The 19,860-nt window shown below is 45.2% G+C and overlaps 1 protein-coding gene across 2 annotated transcripts; it reads left to right on the top strand.

Annotated features, from left to right (window-relative positions):
* The first annotated feature begins 1,094 nt into the window (after positions 1-1,094).
* LOC119474947 (serine/threonine-protein kinase PAK 6) lies at positions 1,095-19,838 on the top strand. 2 transcript variants are annotated; one of them, XM_037747332.1, is made up of 9 exons: positions 1,095-1,559; positions 10,921-11,168; positions 12,567-13,229; positions 13,770-14,303; positions 15,694-15,827; positions 16,934-17,060; positions 17,146-17,271; positions 17,405-17,539; positions 18,322-18,489. In XM_037747332.1, exons 2-9 carry the CDS (start codon positions 10,965-10,967, stop codon positions 18,487-18,489), a joined length of 2,091 nt encoding a protein of 696 aa, XP_037603260.1. In that variant the 5' UTR covers positions 1,095-1,559; positions 10,921-10,964. The 2 variants fall into 2 exon arrangements, with proteins under 2 accessions (XP_037603260.1, XP_037603261.1); XM_037747333.1 differs by lacking the exon at positions 1,095-1,559 and having other exon boundaries at positions 10,965-11,168; positions 18,322-19,838.
* Positions 19,839-19,860: the final 22 nt, after the last annotated feature.

Below are 19,860 nucleotides of genomic sequence, written 5' to 3'. Positions count from 1 at the left end.
AGCAGAGATAGGAGTGTGGTTACATAAATGCTTCAGCAGATAGCGTGAACAAACAGGAATGTTTTTGTGTTAACCACAATTTTTTGAACATAACGACACCTATTACAAGACCGTTTTATTGTTGTTCGCAGCTCTGAACTCAAAAGAAAATCAGGAAAATAAGTCATGCGAGGCAGTAAAATATAGCCGAGCCAATAAATATCTGTGACAATAATGCTGACAAGTAAAGAGTGAAAGAGAGGGAGGGGTCGTGTCTGCTATGCCCCCAACAGGCAAATCTGTCATTGTTATGCAGATTAGTTCAGTGGAGCCTTTTTCACTTGAGTTTATTTGATGTGTAAAGGAGGAACCTTATCATTTAAGCTTGTTATAGTGCCTTCGCAAGCGTCTCATCATATCAAAACAGCATGTACAACATGTATGCCCCAAATCTGCCTCAGTCTGCGAGCAATTTCTGCACGACTTGACCCTAATACATTTTCCTGCTTTGTGTCTGGTCTTAGCTGCTGTATAAATTATTCAGGAAATGATTGTGGTGAAAAGAGAGGGGGGAATGCTTCAGTCAAATAATGAGGATGCTAGACTGGGGCAGAGTTGTAACTTCAGTGTCTTCGGATTTTTGGGTCACAATGGACTCAAAAAGGAGATTGTGAGGATGAGGATTGCACCCTCTACAGAAATACCCCCCCATCTCTACTTTACACGCACAGTTACAGCAACCCCTCCTGCCATCTGCCATCCCTGACCCTGTCATTCCATGGATAATGCATTTGACTGAACAGCAGCACACTGGGCGAACGCAGCGCCCCTCGTGTTCTCACGTCACCCACATTACGTGCAAAGGAGACAGAGGGAGAGATGGGAGGTGGGTGAAAGGTATCCCAGGTGATGAGGTGTAGCGGAGCTCTCCTCTCCTTACAGTCACTGGAAACCAGCTTAAACACACACATACACACACACACACACACGCATGCTGCTATCAATTCTTTTGCAGCCCAATGAGGGAGTGGGAGGAGGCAGAGAAGAAGGGAAGTGATAAAGATAGAGAGAGAGAGAGGGAAAGGGAGGTGGGAGGGAGAGTGTGTGTGTGTGTGTGAGAGAGAGAGAGAGACAGCAAGCCAGAGAAGGAGAGGGAGAGGGGGGGATGGAAGGAGCCGTATGGGGCCGTGATATTCTCTCCTCCTGGATGCTGCCTTTCCTCTTCATGGCTTTGTCCCTCCTTTATACGGTCACCCTGTGTCCCCAGGAGCGGGCGCCGGTACACGGACCAGCACTCAGCACACGGAGCCGGGGATGAATCAGCCCCAACAAAGAGCCTTTGAGATGGCAGTGTGTGCTTCTGCCTGGAGGGAGGAACGCATCAGGCTTTCCCAGGCAAGCGGCAGCCTGCAGTGTGCGCTCGCTTGAGAGCCAGCACTCCTCGTCGTCATGCGTATGAGAGAGAGAGCGTGTGTATATGTGTGTGAATGTGAGTGTATAATAGTGTATGCCAGTGTGTATGTGCGCTTCCAATCCTTCCTGGAGGAGAGAGGCTCTCCTCTTCTTCACTAGGCGGCAAGGTAAGGGAGATGACTGATTTTTTTCTCTTCCTCTTCTAACAATGATTTATCCCCTCCAGAGCTCCTGTTTCCTTTCTCCACGGCGAGGAGAGTGGGGTAAAGAGGAGGGGAGGTGGGGAGGGAAGAAAAGGAAAAGAGGCTTAACGTCATTGATAAAGAGCAGGCTATAGTGAATGCCGTCGGTAGGCATCAGCCGTGGTGGAGGAAGAGGAGAAGGAGGTGGAGAGAGGCTGTGAGCAGAATGCAGTGCAGCCAGGTGCTGATGTGGGGGAGAAAAAAGGGGAGACAAGAGAGGGTTCGCTGGATGTATTCAGTGATGGATCTCAAAAGGAGCCTTCACCTCATGCTCACCCCTCCTAAAAAATCCCCACATCCTCTTTCTCCATCCGTGTCCTCAACCTCTATGTCAAGGGAAAAGGATATACTAATCTCTTAAACGTTGTCTTCCTCAAGATGGATCACACTTGACAAATACAGACTGTGCCAATGCTGTGGGCATTGTGGACAGAAGCTTCCTGTTGTTACCATTGTGTATTCTAGTGTGTGTGTGCATGTGTGTGTGTGTGTGTGTGTGTGTGTGTGTGTGTGTGTAGGCTGAGTTCTCAGGTGATCTTTCTGGTCCTGCCAGTGCTCGAGGATCCAAGCTGCTATACTGTACACACACTCAGTAGATGGATGAGAGGAGACCGACATGTGACATATTTTCATTTACTTTTATCCGTAGAATGTAGAAAGCATGTTGTGCGAGAGCTTGCATGGACGCTGTTTGTTTGACTCTGAATTTGGGACATTAAGAAACAAGGATCTGTTGAAAACAGGCTTGTAAAGTCTCTCTTTTAGTCTATCTATTAGATGTGAAATCCCCCAGTGAAAATCAATTTGAGGCTAAGGTGTTTTAAAGAAGCGTATAGATTTTAGTTTCCGTCCAGTGCTTTAGCATCACCATTGCGCTCATTCTTATTGACAGAGTCGCAACATTCATACACTCACTTAAGAGTTGTGACCGCGGACGTATATACTGTAAGTGATCGACACGATCTGTATTTTTAGTAGTGCATTTCATACGTCTGATGATGATGTAACTGAGGCTCTGCAATTCTTAATCTACCATGTGTTTGTGTCTCAGCTTACTCATTGATATTCAAGGAGGAGCAGGAGGAGGGAAAGGGTAGAGGAGGTGACAGAGAAGGTCTCTTTGATGCATGCACACACACACTGATACACACACACACAGCTGGACATCTGCTTCACTGAGGATGATGTGTAGGACTCCGAAGTCCGAAGTCGTTTCAAAGTTTTTTGGAGGCCGTCTTGTGTCACCCCCGTCTTGCTTTCACGCTCTCAGTGCAACACAAACTCGCAGCACAGACCAGTAGTGCATGTACTGGGACACTGACTGAACACAGCACGCAGGTGTACGTGGTACATAGTTGTCATGTGTGCCCCTGCTGTGTTGTTTTCAGGAACGCTTGTGTCGTGTTCATGTCAGCCAAAGGAGGGGACAGCGTGCATTAGCAGCTTAGCGTCGCCACCGGCCACAAGACGTCAAGCACTAAGGATTAAAACAGAGTCCAAATTAGGACAGCATGCCATGATTCCACCCCTCTCTGGGCTGGAACAGCACCCATGCTGGGTGATAGAGGAGGGCAGCAGTGTCGGTGCAGATTGATGCCATGAAGGAGTCGGAGGTTAAAAATGGTTGGCGCTTTGTCCCTGGGAGAGACACGCCGAGGCCTGTGCTAAAAAAAATATTCAAAGCTTTCATAAGCACGTAAAGTAAAGCTTGCACGGAGGCCTGGCGCATCAATAAATTAGACCCAGGAGAGAAGAGTTGGGCTCGTATCATTGGTCCAGGCTGATCATACGTCTCTATCAGCACAGCGTCAAATTGTTCAAAGCACTTGTGAGAGCCAAGAGGATCTTTAATTAAACAGAGTGTTGGTCAGTGCTGCATTTCTCCTGACTAGCCCTGAGTATACATATTGTTACACTGCATGGAGAAGAAGCATACTTCCTGAGTTAGGAGTGTGTTTCTCTTAGTGATGTGTCAGCATCAATAGAACATCCCATAAAAGCCCCAGGACACTAGAAGTGTTGCTTTTACAATGTCATTATGTTGAGGTGTTAGAGACTGAGCATTTATGTCCATGCACTCCTCGCCGCGGGGCACGTCAAACGGGTTTTCGTGTCCATTATCTCGTCCGGGAGAATCAACGCCAACATGTGAGGTGACAGAATGATGTACGCGCTCTGTTTATGCGAGTGTCCTGTCCTCAAATCCCCTCTACTGTGGCTTGTTTACTGCAGACAAAGCTGCCCAGGATGACGGAGAAAAGAGTCTTCAGAGCGGAGATTGCTGCTATCCACAAAACTGTGACATTAAATTAGACAGAAAAAACGTGTGAAGATTCATTTTCAGGGCGCTGACACTTTAAATCAATGTCCACCTCTTCAGCATCTTTATTCTTTGCGCTTTCTTCTCTTCCGTCTCTTTTTTCAGTCACGACGTCTGTGTTTCCAGACTCTCCCTTCCTCCCCCCACTCTTTCTCCTCCTGTCTTGACCTCTCATTTCTTGTTTCCGCCTGTCAATATTAACACAAGACTGATGTGCACTCCTGCGTGGTCGTCTGCCCTTGAAGAACTGACAGCCCACATTGTTGGGCACGGACATCACATTTTTTTTATACACTTCCAATCTTGAGGCCTTTTTCTTCCTCATTCAGTACACGAGAAGATGACAGACAAGCTCTTTGATCGTTTACTTTCTCAGAATCGCAGTGGTCTGTGACTTCGGACCGTTTCCGACTTGCACTACTTCATACAGAGGTCGGAGTGAAAGCCTACACATGACGCATCGCTGCGAGTTATGTGACATTTGAAATACCCCGAGATATGTCACTATCAATGAACTCTCTGTGTGAATGTGGGTCATCTCTGCTTAATGCCCAATTTTTCAAATTGACATGTAAAGGCAGAATATGGATATAATTTAATTTGTCTCTGACATTTGTTTTTTAACATAATTTGTACACTCTCTGCACTTCAACCTTCCTTTTTTCATAAACTATATACTGAAACTAGTCCATAATGTCCACTTCATATGCCCTTGGGTATGATCTACATTGTGTCCTTACCCCTTACCCCCTCTTTTATCAGAGATACAAATACTTAGAGGACTGAGAAAGTTGTTGTTTGACCGCTTTAGAAAAAAACTGGCACACATCTTCATTTGTATTTTTGCTTTGCGGCTGAACCTCCTGTGGTTCTTTGCAGCTTTTTCATTGTCATGCGTATCCTAAACCAAGAGTCTACAGTCATGCTAGCAGCTCAGTGAGGCTGTACTTCGGCACAGTGATGCTTTGAGCTAAATGCTAAAGTCAGCATGCTAATTAATCACAATAACAATGCTAACATGCTGATGCTATGCAGGTATCATGCTTATTATCACTGTCTTAGTTGAGCATGTTAGCATGATAACATTTGCTAATTAGCGGGGGGGGAAGTGCAGCTGAGGCTGATGGGAAAGTCCTTGTTTTTGCATGTATTTTGTCATAAACCAAAGTTTGGGGCTAATTGAAATTTGGACCTGATGAAAAGTCAGGAGATCACAAAAACTACTACATTTCATCCTGAGGGGGACATGAATTTGTGTAGCAAATTCAAAGCAATCCACACAATAGTTGTTGAAACATATTACTAAAGAAACACACTGGTGCTAGAGGGAATACCAGGGGACGCAACACGTTCTCATCCCAACTCGTCACATACTGACGCTTTGTCAGACTCCTCGGCGTCACTTTTCTGTCGCAATAAACACGTGCTTAATGTTGAGAACTAAACAAAAAAACTTTACACAACACAACCACTTAGTTTTAGGACAAAACAACATGGTTGGGCTTAAAATGATGCATTTGTAAAGTGTAAATGTGACTTAACATTGTGAACATGGGACACGAACGAACAGCTGATTGTAACGTGAAAGTGAAACTTAACATATTGGACAAGAACAGCGGTCTCCTGGATGAAAGCCCTGTGTTTGTTGGACTCATCCACCTCCCCTCCCACCCACTGTGTGTGTCTTTCGCTCTTTAAACTACGTCTCCACAGCACTTTCCCTCAGCGTTTACTGTTGCCGTGGGTTTACATTGTAGTTAATGGAACACCCGGTGCGTCTCATATCGGCACTAAAGGGTGCCTTGTGCGACGGTATCAAACGCCGACGGCCTTGTCAAAGCGTCGGTATTTGACGTCCTTGGAATGAGAACGTGCTAGGGGATCACCAAAGTCAGTAGGATTTATCCTCTGGAGACGTCGTGGCAATCCAACCCTTAGTTTCTGAGATATTTCAGTCTGGACCAAAGTGCTGAACCAACCGACCAACCAAACAACCAACATTGCCATCACTAGCCGCTAGCAGGGCTAAAAAAAAGCTCACAGCCGTAGCCACATTTGCACAATGGGCGACTTTACAGCGGCAGTAAATTTGTGCCATCCTCCAACATTCCTTGTATTCCAAGTGCTTTGTCGTGCATGATGTATCAGACCGCTCGCATGAAATATGCATGACAGCAACGTGTTATTCCATGTCATTGAATGCAGCTTATTACATCACTTGTCGTCTCCTATTGACAATCCCACCATGTCTGCAGAGGTGACTTCAAAGAGAAAGCAGACATCAACTTAAATCATAAACACTGCTATTGTACTGTCCGGTCACGTCCAGCGCTTGTGTTCCTTTTTCATGCCCTCAGATGGCGTGTGTGTGTGCATATGTGTGTGTGTGTTACAAAGCACAAGGAAAAGGAAGAGATGACCAACCAAGACCCCCCTTCCTCCCTCTTGAGAGGCAGTCTCATTACACTCAAAGGGCAGAACGGTCATCATAATGAAGCTGATAGAAGAGCAATCTCTGAGCCCCCCCACACTGCACCGCAGAGTCCAAAAACAGCAGTTAAGACCTTGATGCTATCTTTACTACTCTGAAATAGACGTAGCCCCCTGTAATTCACCATAGCTGGATTAAGCTTATACGTGCATTGACAAACACAAAAAGAGGATTACCTCATCTCCATCATCTCCCATCCTCACCTCACTATTTGACATGAATCCTGTACAAAACAAACATGCGTCTGGTGCTGGAGAGGAGGGGGGCTGTGATGTGTCCTAAAATTAGATCAGTGAAGGACTGAACGCCATACTAATCCTGCGAGCACAGTCACCTGCACACTCGCTACATTTCTGCATGCATGCCAACAAAAAAGATAGAAGCAGAAATCAGGGCAAATGGAAAAAAAAAAAAATCATTCAACAGAGCTCGGAGCACTAACATCGAGCAAATCCAATATCTCTCTTATCTCTCGATCCCCTCCCACTCATCCACAACACAACCTGCTCGGGGTGATCTGAACATGAGAGGAATGCATGCCCTCTCCTCTTCTGTCATGTTGTCTGCGGGAAACGTATGGATCGCCCGCTTGCATTTCTGCATGGCATGAAAGGCCCGGCCGCTCTGTCAGGTGAAGAAGCTCTATTTCAGTTGCGGGGTGATTCATTTGAGCCTGGAATAGGGATGTATTGCTGTAACTGCAGAGAAAATGTGATCTATTTGCATGTTTTACACAATCTGCATGCTCCATCATCTTTTTTTTCTTTCAAAGGTTTGTGTTTAGTCAGACTTCACAAGCAGACTTGCTACTTTATGCTCATGTGATTTTCTGCGGGTGAGATTTTAGCTCTCACTGATTTGTGGATTTGTGGCATTTGGATCTATTTCATTTTTTCCTCTCCTACTGCACACAGTTGTAGAGATGGAAATACCCAATGTAGCACAATTTCGGAGTGACCTCATCCTTTTTGGCTCCTCATATCCCTGACAGCAGCCGGCTGAGTTTTGCCTCAGCACTTTGATAGATTCAAGACAAGCCACTGAGGCATAGGGTCAAGTCCCTGCAGTCTAGGGGGATGTGACCAGAAAGCGTGATTATGCACTGTGCAAGTTCAGCTCCGTGCGTATACGTATTATACGAACGGGCTTAGAAATCAATAGCATATTGTTATCATGACAGTCATAAGCTTGGCGGAGTACGAGGGGTCAATATAAGGCCAGTTGCATGTGATTAAATCTTGTAAATCAATAATTTGCAGCAACTTTTTAATTCATTCTGCCCAGGCATGAATCAACACAAGTGTATGTGTGTGTTTCTACTTGCCTCTAATATCTCCGTGGATAGAAAAATGAGAATGAATAATGAATGTTGTGATATGTTCTCTGCTGCTTTGAAGCCCGATATCGTACTGTACAAAGCAGCCGTCCTATTTGTGCCGTTATCACCCCATTATTGCTGGCAGTGGAGGACTGTAGCAGTTTGCATTTGACTCATGAGTAAATATTGATTGATCTGCTTGTAAAAGGATACATGAGCGCTATGCGTAAATATTTGTTCAGGCAATGCCAACATCTGCACGTCGAGCAGCTCTCTAAGCAGATAGTCTCTTGTGCAGCGGGGGGGAAAAAAAGGAAAAAGCAGAGATTGCAATCTTCTGTTTTGCAGCTTGTTTTCTCAAGCGTCCGTTATTTAAAAAGCAGCCACAATTGGTACTTAAAAGCCTTTCTGTGTTTGCAGGAAGGAAACTGGGTCCCTGTCTCTCTAACACATCCAGGTCTGACTGTAATCTTGGCCCCAACTCCTCTCTCCCCACCTCCTGAGAGCCCTCACACCATAATGTCCCTGTCAGAAGGAATTAAAGTCCTTCCCAGCGCCACATTATGTACATAGGGAGAGCACAGAGTGATACGCTTATGCAACACTTAGCATATTAGCCTTGTGATTGAATTATCCTTGGAGGGGCGAGACCCCCCCCCCATCCTTACCCCACCTTCCTTTAATGAGGCAGGTTTAGCTGATGTGACCAGTGGGCCTGACCTCCTTTTACCCTCTGGTGATGCGGCGGGGCGAGTGGTGCGGGGTAGTCACCGATACAGCTCATAACAGGCGTCGGTGATGCCGATTAGAGCCGTGCTGGTCTGAGGGCGGAGGTGGAGAGAGGAGAAGCTGCCAGCGTGATCGCCTGCTGAGCTGCGGACGGCTGCAAAACTCATTTCCTCAACTCCCACCATTTCACAGTGCATGATGGGAGATTGTATCTGATATTCTAGGGGCACCTTGTAGGGCTCTGCATTTGGTCACACACGTCAGGGCCTTTAAGTGCAACGTTCTGCTATAATAAACAAGAACTATACAGTCATGCTGGTGTCTCTGTGAGGCTTTACGTAATGTTTACACCAGCATGCTAACATGCTCACAATGATATTGCTAGCATGTTTATATTAAGTAGGTATAATGTGTACCGTGGGGCTGCACGGTGGTCCTCTGTGACCGCAAATGGGATAAGCAGTTACAGATAATGGATAGATGGATGTTTACCATGTTAACCAGCTAAGTTTAGCGTGTTATAGCATACTAACATTTGCTAATTAGCAGGGCACCTCTGACTACAAGAAGCCACTTGATGCACCTGTTGGTAAAAAAAGTTGAAAAGACTCAACACATGAAAATGAATTACTATTGCACACTTAAAGGTTGGGTCGGTAATGCTGAGAAATTAGCAAGAGTACACTAGATTTCAACCAAAAACCGAGCCTAGTGTTGCCAACTCTTTTCCAATGAAAGTAGCAAGCAGCACTAAATCCAAAAGTCAGTAAATCTAGCGAGAAAGTCGGCAACACTGACAGTCCTTCTATTCAGGCCTCCCTCCAAAGCCACTCCTTCACAATTATCATTATGAACGTAAACAACGAACATGGCTATTGTTCGTACTAGCAGCTTGTGGAAGACTTCGGTGAGACGCAATGAGTGCACGGACTGAGTGCACGGACTGAGTGTGCACAGGCAGGCAGGCAGGTAGGTAGACCGGTAGGGAGGCAGTCCCGCCACAGATACCATATTTTTTGTCAGAGCATTTGATTTATTGATTGCTGTTGGAATGTAGGCTAATGAGAATTTCAACAAATATAACAAAAAAATGTATTTAAACAGCACTACTAATCCTACCTTTAAGAAGGCATAGCTGAAATGTCTGTCCACTGTGCTAATTTTTACATTGAAAACTGAAAAAAGGAACAATCTGATTGATTTGGGTGTGCAATCCCTTTTGGTATTTCTTGACTTTGACTACATGCACCCCAGCTCTCTCTTTTTTTTCTCTTTGGTTGAGAGCGACGTTTTTTTCTTCTACTTAATCAATTAGCAGTAAACACAAAGTAAACCTCAGGGCTGATGGGAACATCATTAGTTTTGTTGGTATTTGGTCACAAACCAAAATACTGGACACAATTAAAATGTGACGTGATAATGGCACTAGATAAAAGATTAGGGATTCAAAGTTATCACAATTCCTCCTCCAGGGACCGGAGAGTGTCTTTTACCAAATTTCATGATAATCCATCCAATAGTTGTCGAGATATTTCAGTCACGAGTGACAGACTGACCAGCATTGCCATCCCTGCAGCCACGCAGCTAGCATGGCTAACCAGAACGTCCTCCACACTGAGAACTACATGAAACAGTATTAATACTAATCATGAGACTTACATTTGGGTGATTATCTCCCAGTACAGCTGTGCAGCTGAGGAAATGAGATGTAATGTATTTAATTTTTCCCCTACACTTGAATGAAAAATAAAGCTTAACATACAGCAAACCCGAGTTAGTGGCTCGCCAAACGCATTGCCCGTCCATCCGAGGATTAAGTGGTTACCCTCCCTGCAATCAAGGGCACACACGCTACTAATTAGGATGGGATATGAAAGAGTTATAAAGGGTTTATGAAGGATTGCCTGCAATAGTATTTGTATGTGTGTGTGCATGAGCGCGTGTTTGTGTCTGTGTTTTTGTACCCGTTCTGCTAATGCACTGAAAGCCTGTGGGCGCTGGCCAGCCCGTCCGCGTGCTCATCAGTAAAATGGCACAGAGAATGAATAAGCCTTGATTGACCAGATATCCTTCATTACACATGTGCTTACAAATCCATCCACTCTCCTTGGAGCCACTCTCAGAGGCACAAGCTTGTGACAGCCAGCGAGGCAGCGTGCGCACACACACACATCCCAGAAATGGGACAGCTATCAGATGAGCCATTTGAATATTTTAGCCCACGTGGAAAGATCCTCTGTTGTCATATTTTATTTGAATACACTTGGTCAGAGAGCAGATAATAAAGGAGAGTGGTCAGTCATCGTTTTGATCACTGGGGCTGAAGAGATTTGCCTAAATTCAAATGTCAAGATTACAGTTACTTGAACATGTGCTGTCTGTAATATCGAGTGCAGTTTATTAATGGTTGAATACTTTTTCCCTACAGGGACGTTTTGAAGCGGGCAAGCTGCCGCCCTCGTTGACGTGAGGATGTTTCGCAAGAAGAAAAAGAAGAGGCCTGAGATATCAGCGCCAAAGAACTTTGAGCACCGCGTCCACACCTCATTTGACTCCAAGCGTGGCTGCTTTGTGGGCTTGCCGACGCAATGGCAGAGCCTGATAGAGAACCTGCGCCGGCCCAAACCCATGGTGGACCCTTCCAGGATCACAGAGGTGGAGCTGAGGCCAAAGAAGGTAGACTCATTTAACCCTTTATTGATCCTCTGACCTTACCTTGAACTGATCACTAATGACTAGCACACCATTCAGCCAGGCCCTCATTAAGATATCGCGAGTTCTAAAATAATCTCAGAGAGACTGATGCATAAAGATATGCTGCCTGCTGCAGAGGGATCCTGCTGTCTCAGAAAAATGCCACAATCTGCTGATGACAACGTGGAAGGAAGGTCTAGCTGCTCCCCTCCCCATCTTTTTGCTTTCTTATCTATCATAGGGCTGGGCTAATGACCCTGCTGTGTACACTGACTGTACAACGTTGAATACTCAGAGGGGCCACAAGATTTATTACTCCATGCAGGCAATTAATAACAGTCCGTAGTGCCTTCCCACAGATGTCAAGCAGAAAAAAATGCAGGTACAGCAAAGGAAATGCCAGTTAGTGATAAAGCCTGCAAATCTCAGGATTTCTACGCTTGACGCAGCATAAGGTCGATTCTGTTTTTGACCCTCCGGAAGGAAAAAAATAAAATAAAGAAAACACCAACATTTCGTCAATTCCCTGATGTGATTAGTAATGTTCAATATGAGAACCAGTATGTCAGCATTTAGGTCAGATTTATAGTTTTAATAGCGTCATCAAGATGAGTGTGAAGAACCTCATAATGAAAAACATAACGATACAAATACATTTCAGATTATTGGTCCAAATCTAACAGGAAAAGTGATATCTGAAAAAATATATATATATTTCAAGCTATTATTGCAGCATCTTCTAGAATAGGATATCTCACCGAGGCCATTATCACCTGCCATTCTCTCCTCTCGGAGAGGTGCTGCAGTAGGTGAGATATCATCTGACCTCTACCCCCTGTGCAGATGTAATGGCACCGAACCAGAGAAACAGGAGAGGCTGTTGACTGGCTGTGAACTGAACATGACTCTACCCTGAGAGTGACTAATCAGCCACCACGCACTCTCTCGTACAGTTGCAACAGTAGCACTACTCTGGCAAAAGATCTTAAGTTTGTCTGATCACTTTCTGTCAGGGCAGGTTTGCCTTTGCATGCCTGCTAACTATGCATACCATCTGAAAAGGTCATAGGAACAGTTATCTGGAATATCTAAATTTTGCAACATAGGAACATTTGTAGAGGCTATGACTTTGTAGTGTGTCTCCTGATACCTTGGTATATTTATCAGTGTATTGTCAAAATGAGCCACTGGGGAAATGATTTAAAGTCGCTGTCTTTGAAGAATGACAACGATGTCCTTTACAGATTCTCAAGTCTAAATTTAACTCGCCTCTGAGCAATGATTATGTCACCCTCATTATTCCTTTCAGTCCAAAAATATTTCTATAATGTGATCGTGGCAAGCGCAATGTGATAAAGATAAACGCCTCTCCTCTTTCAGACCATTGTGCGGGGGAGCATGATCGGTCACGGAGACTACATCGCAGCCATGATCAATGATATGAACCGTCTCTCTGTGACCAGCTCGAACTCTTTGAGGAAGAGCAGCCCCTCGGCCAGGAAGAGGGCCCAGTCACTGGGAAGGCTGGGGGAAGTGAACGAGGGAGACGCTTACCAGTACGAGGGCCTGACCCAGGACGACGAAGACGACGAGGATGCGGGTCAAGACCAGTGGAGGGACAGGGCAAGGAATATCCACAGCGAGACCAACACCCCTTACTTGGGCATGAAGAAGAGCATCACTCTGCAGCCTAATGGGATCTTGCCAAAGGCCAAGTCCACCTACGAAGTCAGTGTCAGCTCCCTGGAGGGACCCTCGCAACCGGTTCAGTCCCAGAACATCCCGGTGCTAAGTCACGGGGCTTATTTGGGCGGTGAGGTGGGCAGCCCTCAGGAGAGAGTGATATGGAAGAGAGATTTCCAGCTTCCCAGGGGAATGCCACCAAGTCAGAGACCTATAGCTTGTTTTTACAGCCCAGCTATGACTGTACAGCAGTCCCATGGCGATCAAGCGACAGTGACCACGGAGTTCCGGCCCAACGTACCGATGTACATGCACCCCCAGAACAGCCCCGGGAGGCCGTTCTCCTCCTATGACCTGAAAGTAAGCCTGACATTGCTGCAGTTTTCTTTGCACATCTTTGTGGCCATTAAAGTGCACTCATAATACATTATTCATAGAATACACAATATATGCATATTTCTGTACATCATATAACTAGCATTCGACGAGTTTTTGCATGAGCTCTGAATCCATTAAATATGAGGATTTTGTCAAGCAATCATTTTCATGCTTAGGTTGTGGAAACTTTAGTGAGGCAGCATATTGATTGGGATTTACACTAACGGTGATTAAAGCTCTGGGGTTGGCTATTTTATTTAACTCTAGAGTTAAAATGTGAAATGTGGGTTTAAAGTGCCAGCGGGGTTGTAAAAGTTGAGAGATGGTGTGTTTGGCAAGATCTCAGCGGGACACTCGGGTCCATAGCAACATCTTTACATGGGTCATATCAGGTGAAGTGGATGCAGAGTGAGAGGGAAGGGCTTGATTTACATTGACTTTTAAAGCAGGTCTTGAACCCCAGGCAGGCAGCCAACTCCCTTTCAGCTCCCTCCCTTCACCCTTTTCTCTTTTATCATGCAGGCAGAATCGGCAGTGAGGTACCACTCCGGCTTCCTGCCCACTGGCAACAGCAGTCCTCTCGTTGGTGGCATCAGACCCCAGCGAACCGTGCGGTCCTCGGCTAGCTACACGCTGGGCCTGTCTCCTAACATGGGGCTGAGGCCCAATGGGCCTGACCCCTTCCTCAGACACTCTGGATGCCCCATTCCTCCCTACCCCCGGCAGGACAGCCCTTCCCAGCCTCGACCCTCTCCTACAGGCTCACTAGCCACCAGTCCTCCAGGCACCTGTTCCCCTGCTTTCAGACCTCCACAACATCCTTCACCCAGACCACCTCCAGACCCACCCAAGGTGACCCATGAACAGTTTAAGGCGGCCCTGCAGATGGTGGTGGACAAGGGCGATCCACGGTCTTACCTGGAGAACTTTGTGAAGATCGGGGAGGGCTCGACGGGGGTGGTGTGCATCGCTACGGAGAAGCACAGCGGCAGGCAGGTGGCGGTGAAGATGATGGACCTGCGGCGGCAGCAAAGGAGAGAGTTGCTCTTTAATGAGGTACAATATCCAACTAGGCACAAACAAACACAACACAAATCACCAACACAAGCAAGATTTAGGCTTGCTATTTTTTGTGGTCTGGCATTTAAGAGATAACTCCGGTTTATTTCAACCTGGCGTATTTCCCATAAATGTGCTAACTTCGCACTCACCACCTCCGTTGTAAAGATTCAGGGAGACGAGGACTTGCACTGAACAACATATATCGGGGCAAGCTGTGAACGCCTCCTACAGCTTTTCAAATAAACATGATTTCTATATTCAACTTTTCAAACGCTTGTCTCCACCTGGAGCATCCATTATGGCTCGTTTCCCTGAATCTCTACAAAACAGGTGGCAAGTGCAAAGTTAGCATGACACATAGAGTCATAATAGCCACATTTATGGGAAATACGCCAGGTTAAAATAAACCGGAATTATCCTTTAATGCTTACACATTAACACATTCTAACTCCAGACTCGTCAAATATCGCCGCTTGGACAGTGCCCCTCGAGATTGAAGACCAACGAGTCAATATGCACTTGTTACATGCATAGTGTCCTTTCAAAATAAACTTCCGTCTTTACAGGAAGTTAGGTTTAGGCAACACAACCACTTAGTTAGGGTTCGGAAACGGTCGTGGTTGACGTTAACTTCAGTGACTAACAACTCAAGTGACAAAATAAATCAACATTACTTTTAGTTTCACACGAGACACAAACAGTGGTCCCCTGGTTGAAAGTATTGTATTTGTTTGACCCATCCACCCCACCACTCGCCCGCCCTTAGCGGACTCTCATGCTATTGAAACTACTTCACTTACGTTGACCGTCGGATAACGCGGCGGGTGGGTTTACATTGGAGTAGTTGAAAGCCCGGTTCGTCACATACTGTCGCCTCCGTCCGTCGGTTTCCGATGCCGAGGGCGCTGCCAAATCAATGGTATTTGACGAGTTGGGAGTGAGACTGGGTTGTACATAAAGGGATACTCTGATTATTTTCCATATGAAGTTCAGTTTGCTCGTCCTTGGGAGTACTGCTCAGCCTGTAAAAACAGTTGAATAATCTTCTGTGGCTCTGAGGGGAAACTTTCTAAAGTTTGAGGAAAATAACCTCTGATGATGTCATCAGGGTTATCTCAGCTTAAGCTTGGAGATATTGAAAGAGGTGGGTGTTTAGCAGACGGGATCTCTAATGAAAGACACTAAAAAATGAATGAAAGTTGGGTAGTTAGAGCCTGATCCATACTAAAGACTAAAAGTCAGGATATCTTGGTCTCCTAACTTTATGAAAGTGCTACACTAAATTGCTTAAATACCACGTTAACATTGGAGAACCAAAATGTGGCCACATTATTGGTTACTTCTCTAAAGATTTTGGTTCTAACGTGAATGTTTTGTGTTGCAGGTGGTCATCATGAGGGACTACCAGCACAGGAACGTGGTGGAGATGTTTAAATCAGCCCTGGTGGAGGAGGAGCTGTGGGTTATCATGGAGTACCTGCAGGGTGGAGCACTGACCAACATTGTGTCTGAGACCAGGTACGAGCACCACCAAGAGATCATCTCTTATTAAGAAAGCTGCATTTCTGTTTGGTTATGATATCATCTTTAATAACTAAATCAACCACAAGGGGGTAGTGTGGTATCGACTGCTGAGTGATCAGTGTTGATAGCAGCAGCACAAAGACTCACAAAGACTGTCATTCAGCCCTCTCTCTCTCACTCAGCCTGCTGCTTTACTCCAGGGAAAAGTAATAATTCAATAACATAATCGAATATGTGCATGTTTAGATGCCATGTGGAAAGTCAATTCTGGTAGAGAATTTGATTCCCTGATGCTGTCACGTTGTCCAGTAGCGCATACATCAAAAATAAGGAAAACTTATTGACCAGGGAGTCGAATTTTGTCGTATTTGTTTTGAGCTGTCAATGTATTTTATATCATTAACAGATGGCTGGCTCGATCTCAACGGGATGACACCAGGGTTAGATCGCTTGACTCAAAGGGATGAAAACATTTCTCTGAAGCCAGATAACATATAAAATGAGCCAACTGTCACAGCCACTGTTTGTCAAAGTACTATAATCAGTATGTTGACAGAACAATCAAGAATATGGGTCCTTTTCTTCTTCTGTTTTTCCTGGCAGCAGTCTGGTGTCAAATTATTTTTTTAGACTCATTGAAGTCTCCCTAAATTAAGAAGCGGATTAACCGCCTAAATTACTGTAGGATGTTTTTTCCTACCACAGTTTTAGATGTGTCTTTTAAGAATCGTGTGTGGGAGAATACAGCACAGTGTTAGGTAACTCATTGTGTTACCTGCGTTTTCAGTGGGCACAAGACCTTGCTTGCTGTTTGAAAAGGGCTTTTTGGCTCCTGGCTCTTATGTCTTTATCTTGCACTTGTAAAATCTCAAAGTCACATTAACATCGTAGAGGAATGGACGTGTTTTTGTTGGTCATTCTGCTGTGTGGGAGTTGTTGTTTTGAACCCTCCACTCTTTATCGTTGCCTTTAATGCGCTGTGATTCATGAATTTCAACTTTCTTGGCTGTTGGTTTGTTGCAGCTCGTAATGGGAAATGTTAATGTAAAATCTGTTTGTTTGTGTGTGTGTGTAAACTTTGCATGTGTGTTATCCTGCAGGCTGAGTGAAGAGCAGATTGCCACGGTGTGTGAAGCTGTTCTGCAGGCCCTGGCCTATCTCCATTCACAGGGAGTCATCCACAGAGACATCAAGAGCGACTCTATACTACTCACATTAGACGGAAGGGTATGATATGTTGTTATATATCCATAGATGTTACACTTTCTCTTTCTCTATCTTGATAGTAAGGTCTATCTCTTGTTCAACACAGGTCAAGCTTTCAGACTTTGGCTTCTGTGCTCAGATCAGCAAGGACATCCCTAAGAGGAAATCTTTAGTGGGGACACCCTATTGGATGGCTCCTGAGGTCATCTCCAAATCGCCATATGGCACTGAGGTGAGAGGACATGCACACAAATGCACTCACGCTGAATAACAGTGGTGATCTCTCTCATGTAGCGTGAATGCCAACAGTGGCAATCTGTGCTGTAAGATCTGTTGCACAATTTAAACATGTGATCGTGCACCAGGTGGATGTTTGGTCAATGGGTATCATGGTGGTGGAGATGGTGGACGGAGAGCCCCCGTACTTCAGTGAAACCCCTGTAGCAGCTATGAAGAGACTGAGGGATGAGCTGGCTCCTACTGTGCGAAATGTCAGCCAGGTACGAGAACAGACAGACATACACACACACATACATACACTCACAACATATTCTGTCTTTAAAGATGATATGTGTCACATTTTTATCCAAGCTGGTGGCATGGCCCGAGGGGATGGCAATGTCGGTCTGTCAATCTATTGAACGGATTGACATGAAATTTGGTACAGACACTCATGTCAACCTCTGAATTGTTACAACCTGTGGTCATCCCATGAGTATTCCTCTAACACCATCATCAGGTCAAACTTTTACTTTGTCCAATACTTTGGTTTATGACTAAATACCAAGCGGCAACCTCCGGTGCTGAGAAATGAAGCCAATGCAGAAGTGCCAAAACTTGTAGTTCTTCAAATGGCCACTTGAGGCTGACTCCAAAAGCGAGTCACTTTCTATAGACCCCCATGTTAAAATGCCCAACTTCACAGCAGAAATAAACATGTTTACAGCCTGGTACAAAAAACAGTTTTGGTCTCTATAACTAATTTCCCCGTCCACGACAACTGTTTGGGGGTGAATTTGTATATAACTCACCCGTTTAAATTATATTAAGGCTTAAAGTTTGGCATAATTGAGGGCGTGGCCGTTTACAGTGGCAGGTGGGTGCCATACCAGGTCACTAGTTAGCACCTCAGCTCCAACAACGATCCGCCTCTTAGCCCATTTTTGGATTAGCCGTGAGTTAGGCTGTGTCATCACTTTGAACTTCACAACAACTCTCCAGAAACCTGTGGTTGATGTCATATTGGTGTTAAAATATATGTACCCATTGCTCTTTGGTCTAGATCTCCCCAGTTCTAAAAGACTTCCTGGACCGTATGCTGACCCGGGACCCCCTAGAGCGGGCCAGCGCCACTGACCTGCTGGAGCACCCCTTCCTGCTGCAGTGTGGCTCACCTCAGTGCCTGGTCCCGCTGGTGGAGCAGTACCGCAAGCGCATGTCCCGTTGCTGACCCCGTGGGGCTCCCGCTCCCCAAACACCCAACTTCAGTCTGACCTGTCCAGGCGAGGACCAGCACCGGGGTCCAACTCCTCTAGCACCCAAGCCAACGGGAGATCAGCTCTAGAGAAGCAGACCCAGATAGCGTGTTGCTGCCAAAGTGACGGTGGCACGACGGCAAAGTTTGGTTGACAGACACCGCATGGTCTCAGGCATGAGAGAAGCACTTTAGGAGTGAGTTAAAGGCAGCATGCAATTCCTCACCTCTCGACTCGGTTCGATCCGAATATTGATTGGCTTCCTGTAACATTCAGCGGGATTCAACACGACACGACATGGTGCATATCAACTGATAGCAAAACTCAATATTCCACCTAACTTATATGTAATGGACATGTGCTACTCTAAAGATCCTTTATAGTGTTCATAGTGGGCATTATTGCTAGCAGTGTAAAGCTTATAAAGCTGGTGTTAGGCTCAAACCACAGTAGCTCATTGTGACATTATTAAGGAAGGATAAAGTTACCTCTGCACACTCACACTCTGTTGTGGAAACTGGACAACAAGCTGGTCAGTACACTCCACAAACACTGACAATAGACTCTTTGCATGGCCAAACGGAGGCACACCTGGCCTGATGTGAATGCTTGAATATGTACCAAACTGGGATGTGAAAGACAATTCTCCTTTATTAGCATAATAAATGGGTAGATGAAAGCCCAGCTGCTACCATTGGGCTGTTGGACGATCACCAGTACCATATTCCTCTTTTTCATATTTATTCTTTATTTCCAAAAGGTGTTGTGGGTTGTTTGTATGATGTGAAGTTGCAAATAAGGTTTCATTATAAAGTATGGACTTGAAACATGAGCAGATAAATTAATAATGTAAATAAAAATACTGAATATTAGGTCCTTGTACCTGCTGATCTACTGCAGTAAATTATATAAGATGAATACTTTTCTTTACTGAAATGTGAGTGTATAGTTGTATGTATGTGTGCATGAGCACATGGGCACATGGGTGTGTGTGTGAGGTGACATCTCAGTGTTTGCTTCTGATACGATCCTCTTTGTATTGTGACAGACTTTTTGAAAAACCACAAGACGTGCGTGTCGCTCTTCCAGAAGATGTGTATGACTGTATTTGCATTTGTTTGCCTAGATAAAGCACACAGGCCTGGCATGTGATGCTGCAGGACGTCCACCTGCTGAGAAACACTTTGCACATAATAGTCTTTGTATTCTTGACACGGATACATGTTGACGTGTTTCATGTATTTCTATCTCTGTGTGGATCATTCATGAAAAAGAGAATTACACATTTTAATTTTGTATAAATCAATAAATGATGCATATTGAATCGGATTTCATTTAATCCCTCA

The sequence above is a fragment of the Sebastes umbrosus genome, chromosome 16, assembly GCF_015220745.1.
Source record: "Sebastes umbrosus isolate fSebUmb1 chromosome 16, fSebUmb1.pri, whole genome shotgun sequence".
Classification (NCBI taxonomy): Eukaryota; Metazoa; Chordata; class Actinopteri; order Perciformes; family Sebastidae; genus Sebastes; species Sebastes umbrosus.
This window is presented reverse-complemented; position numbering and strand designations above follow the sequence as displayed.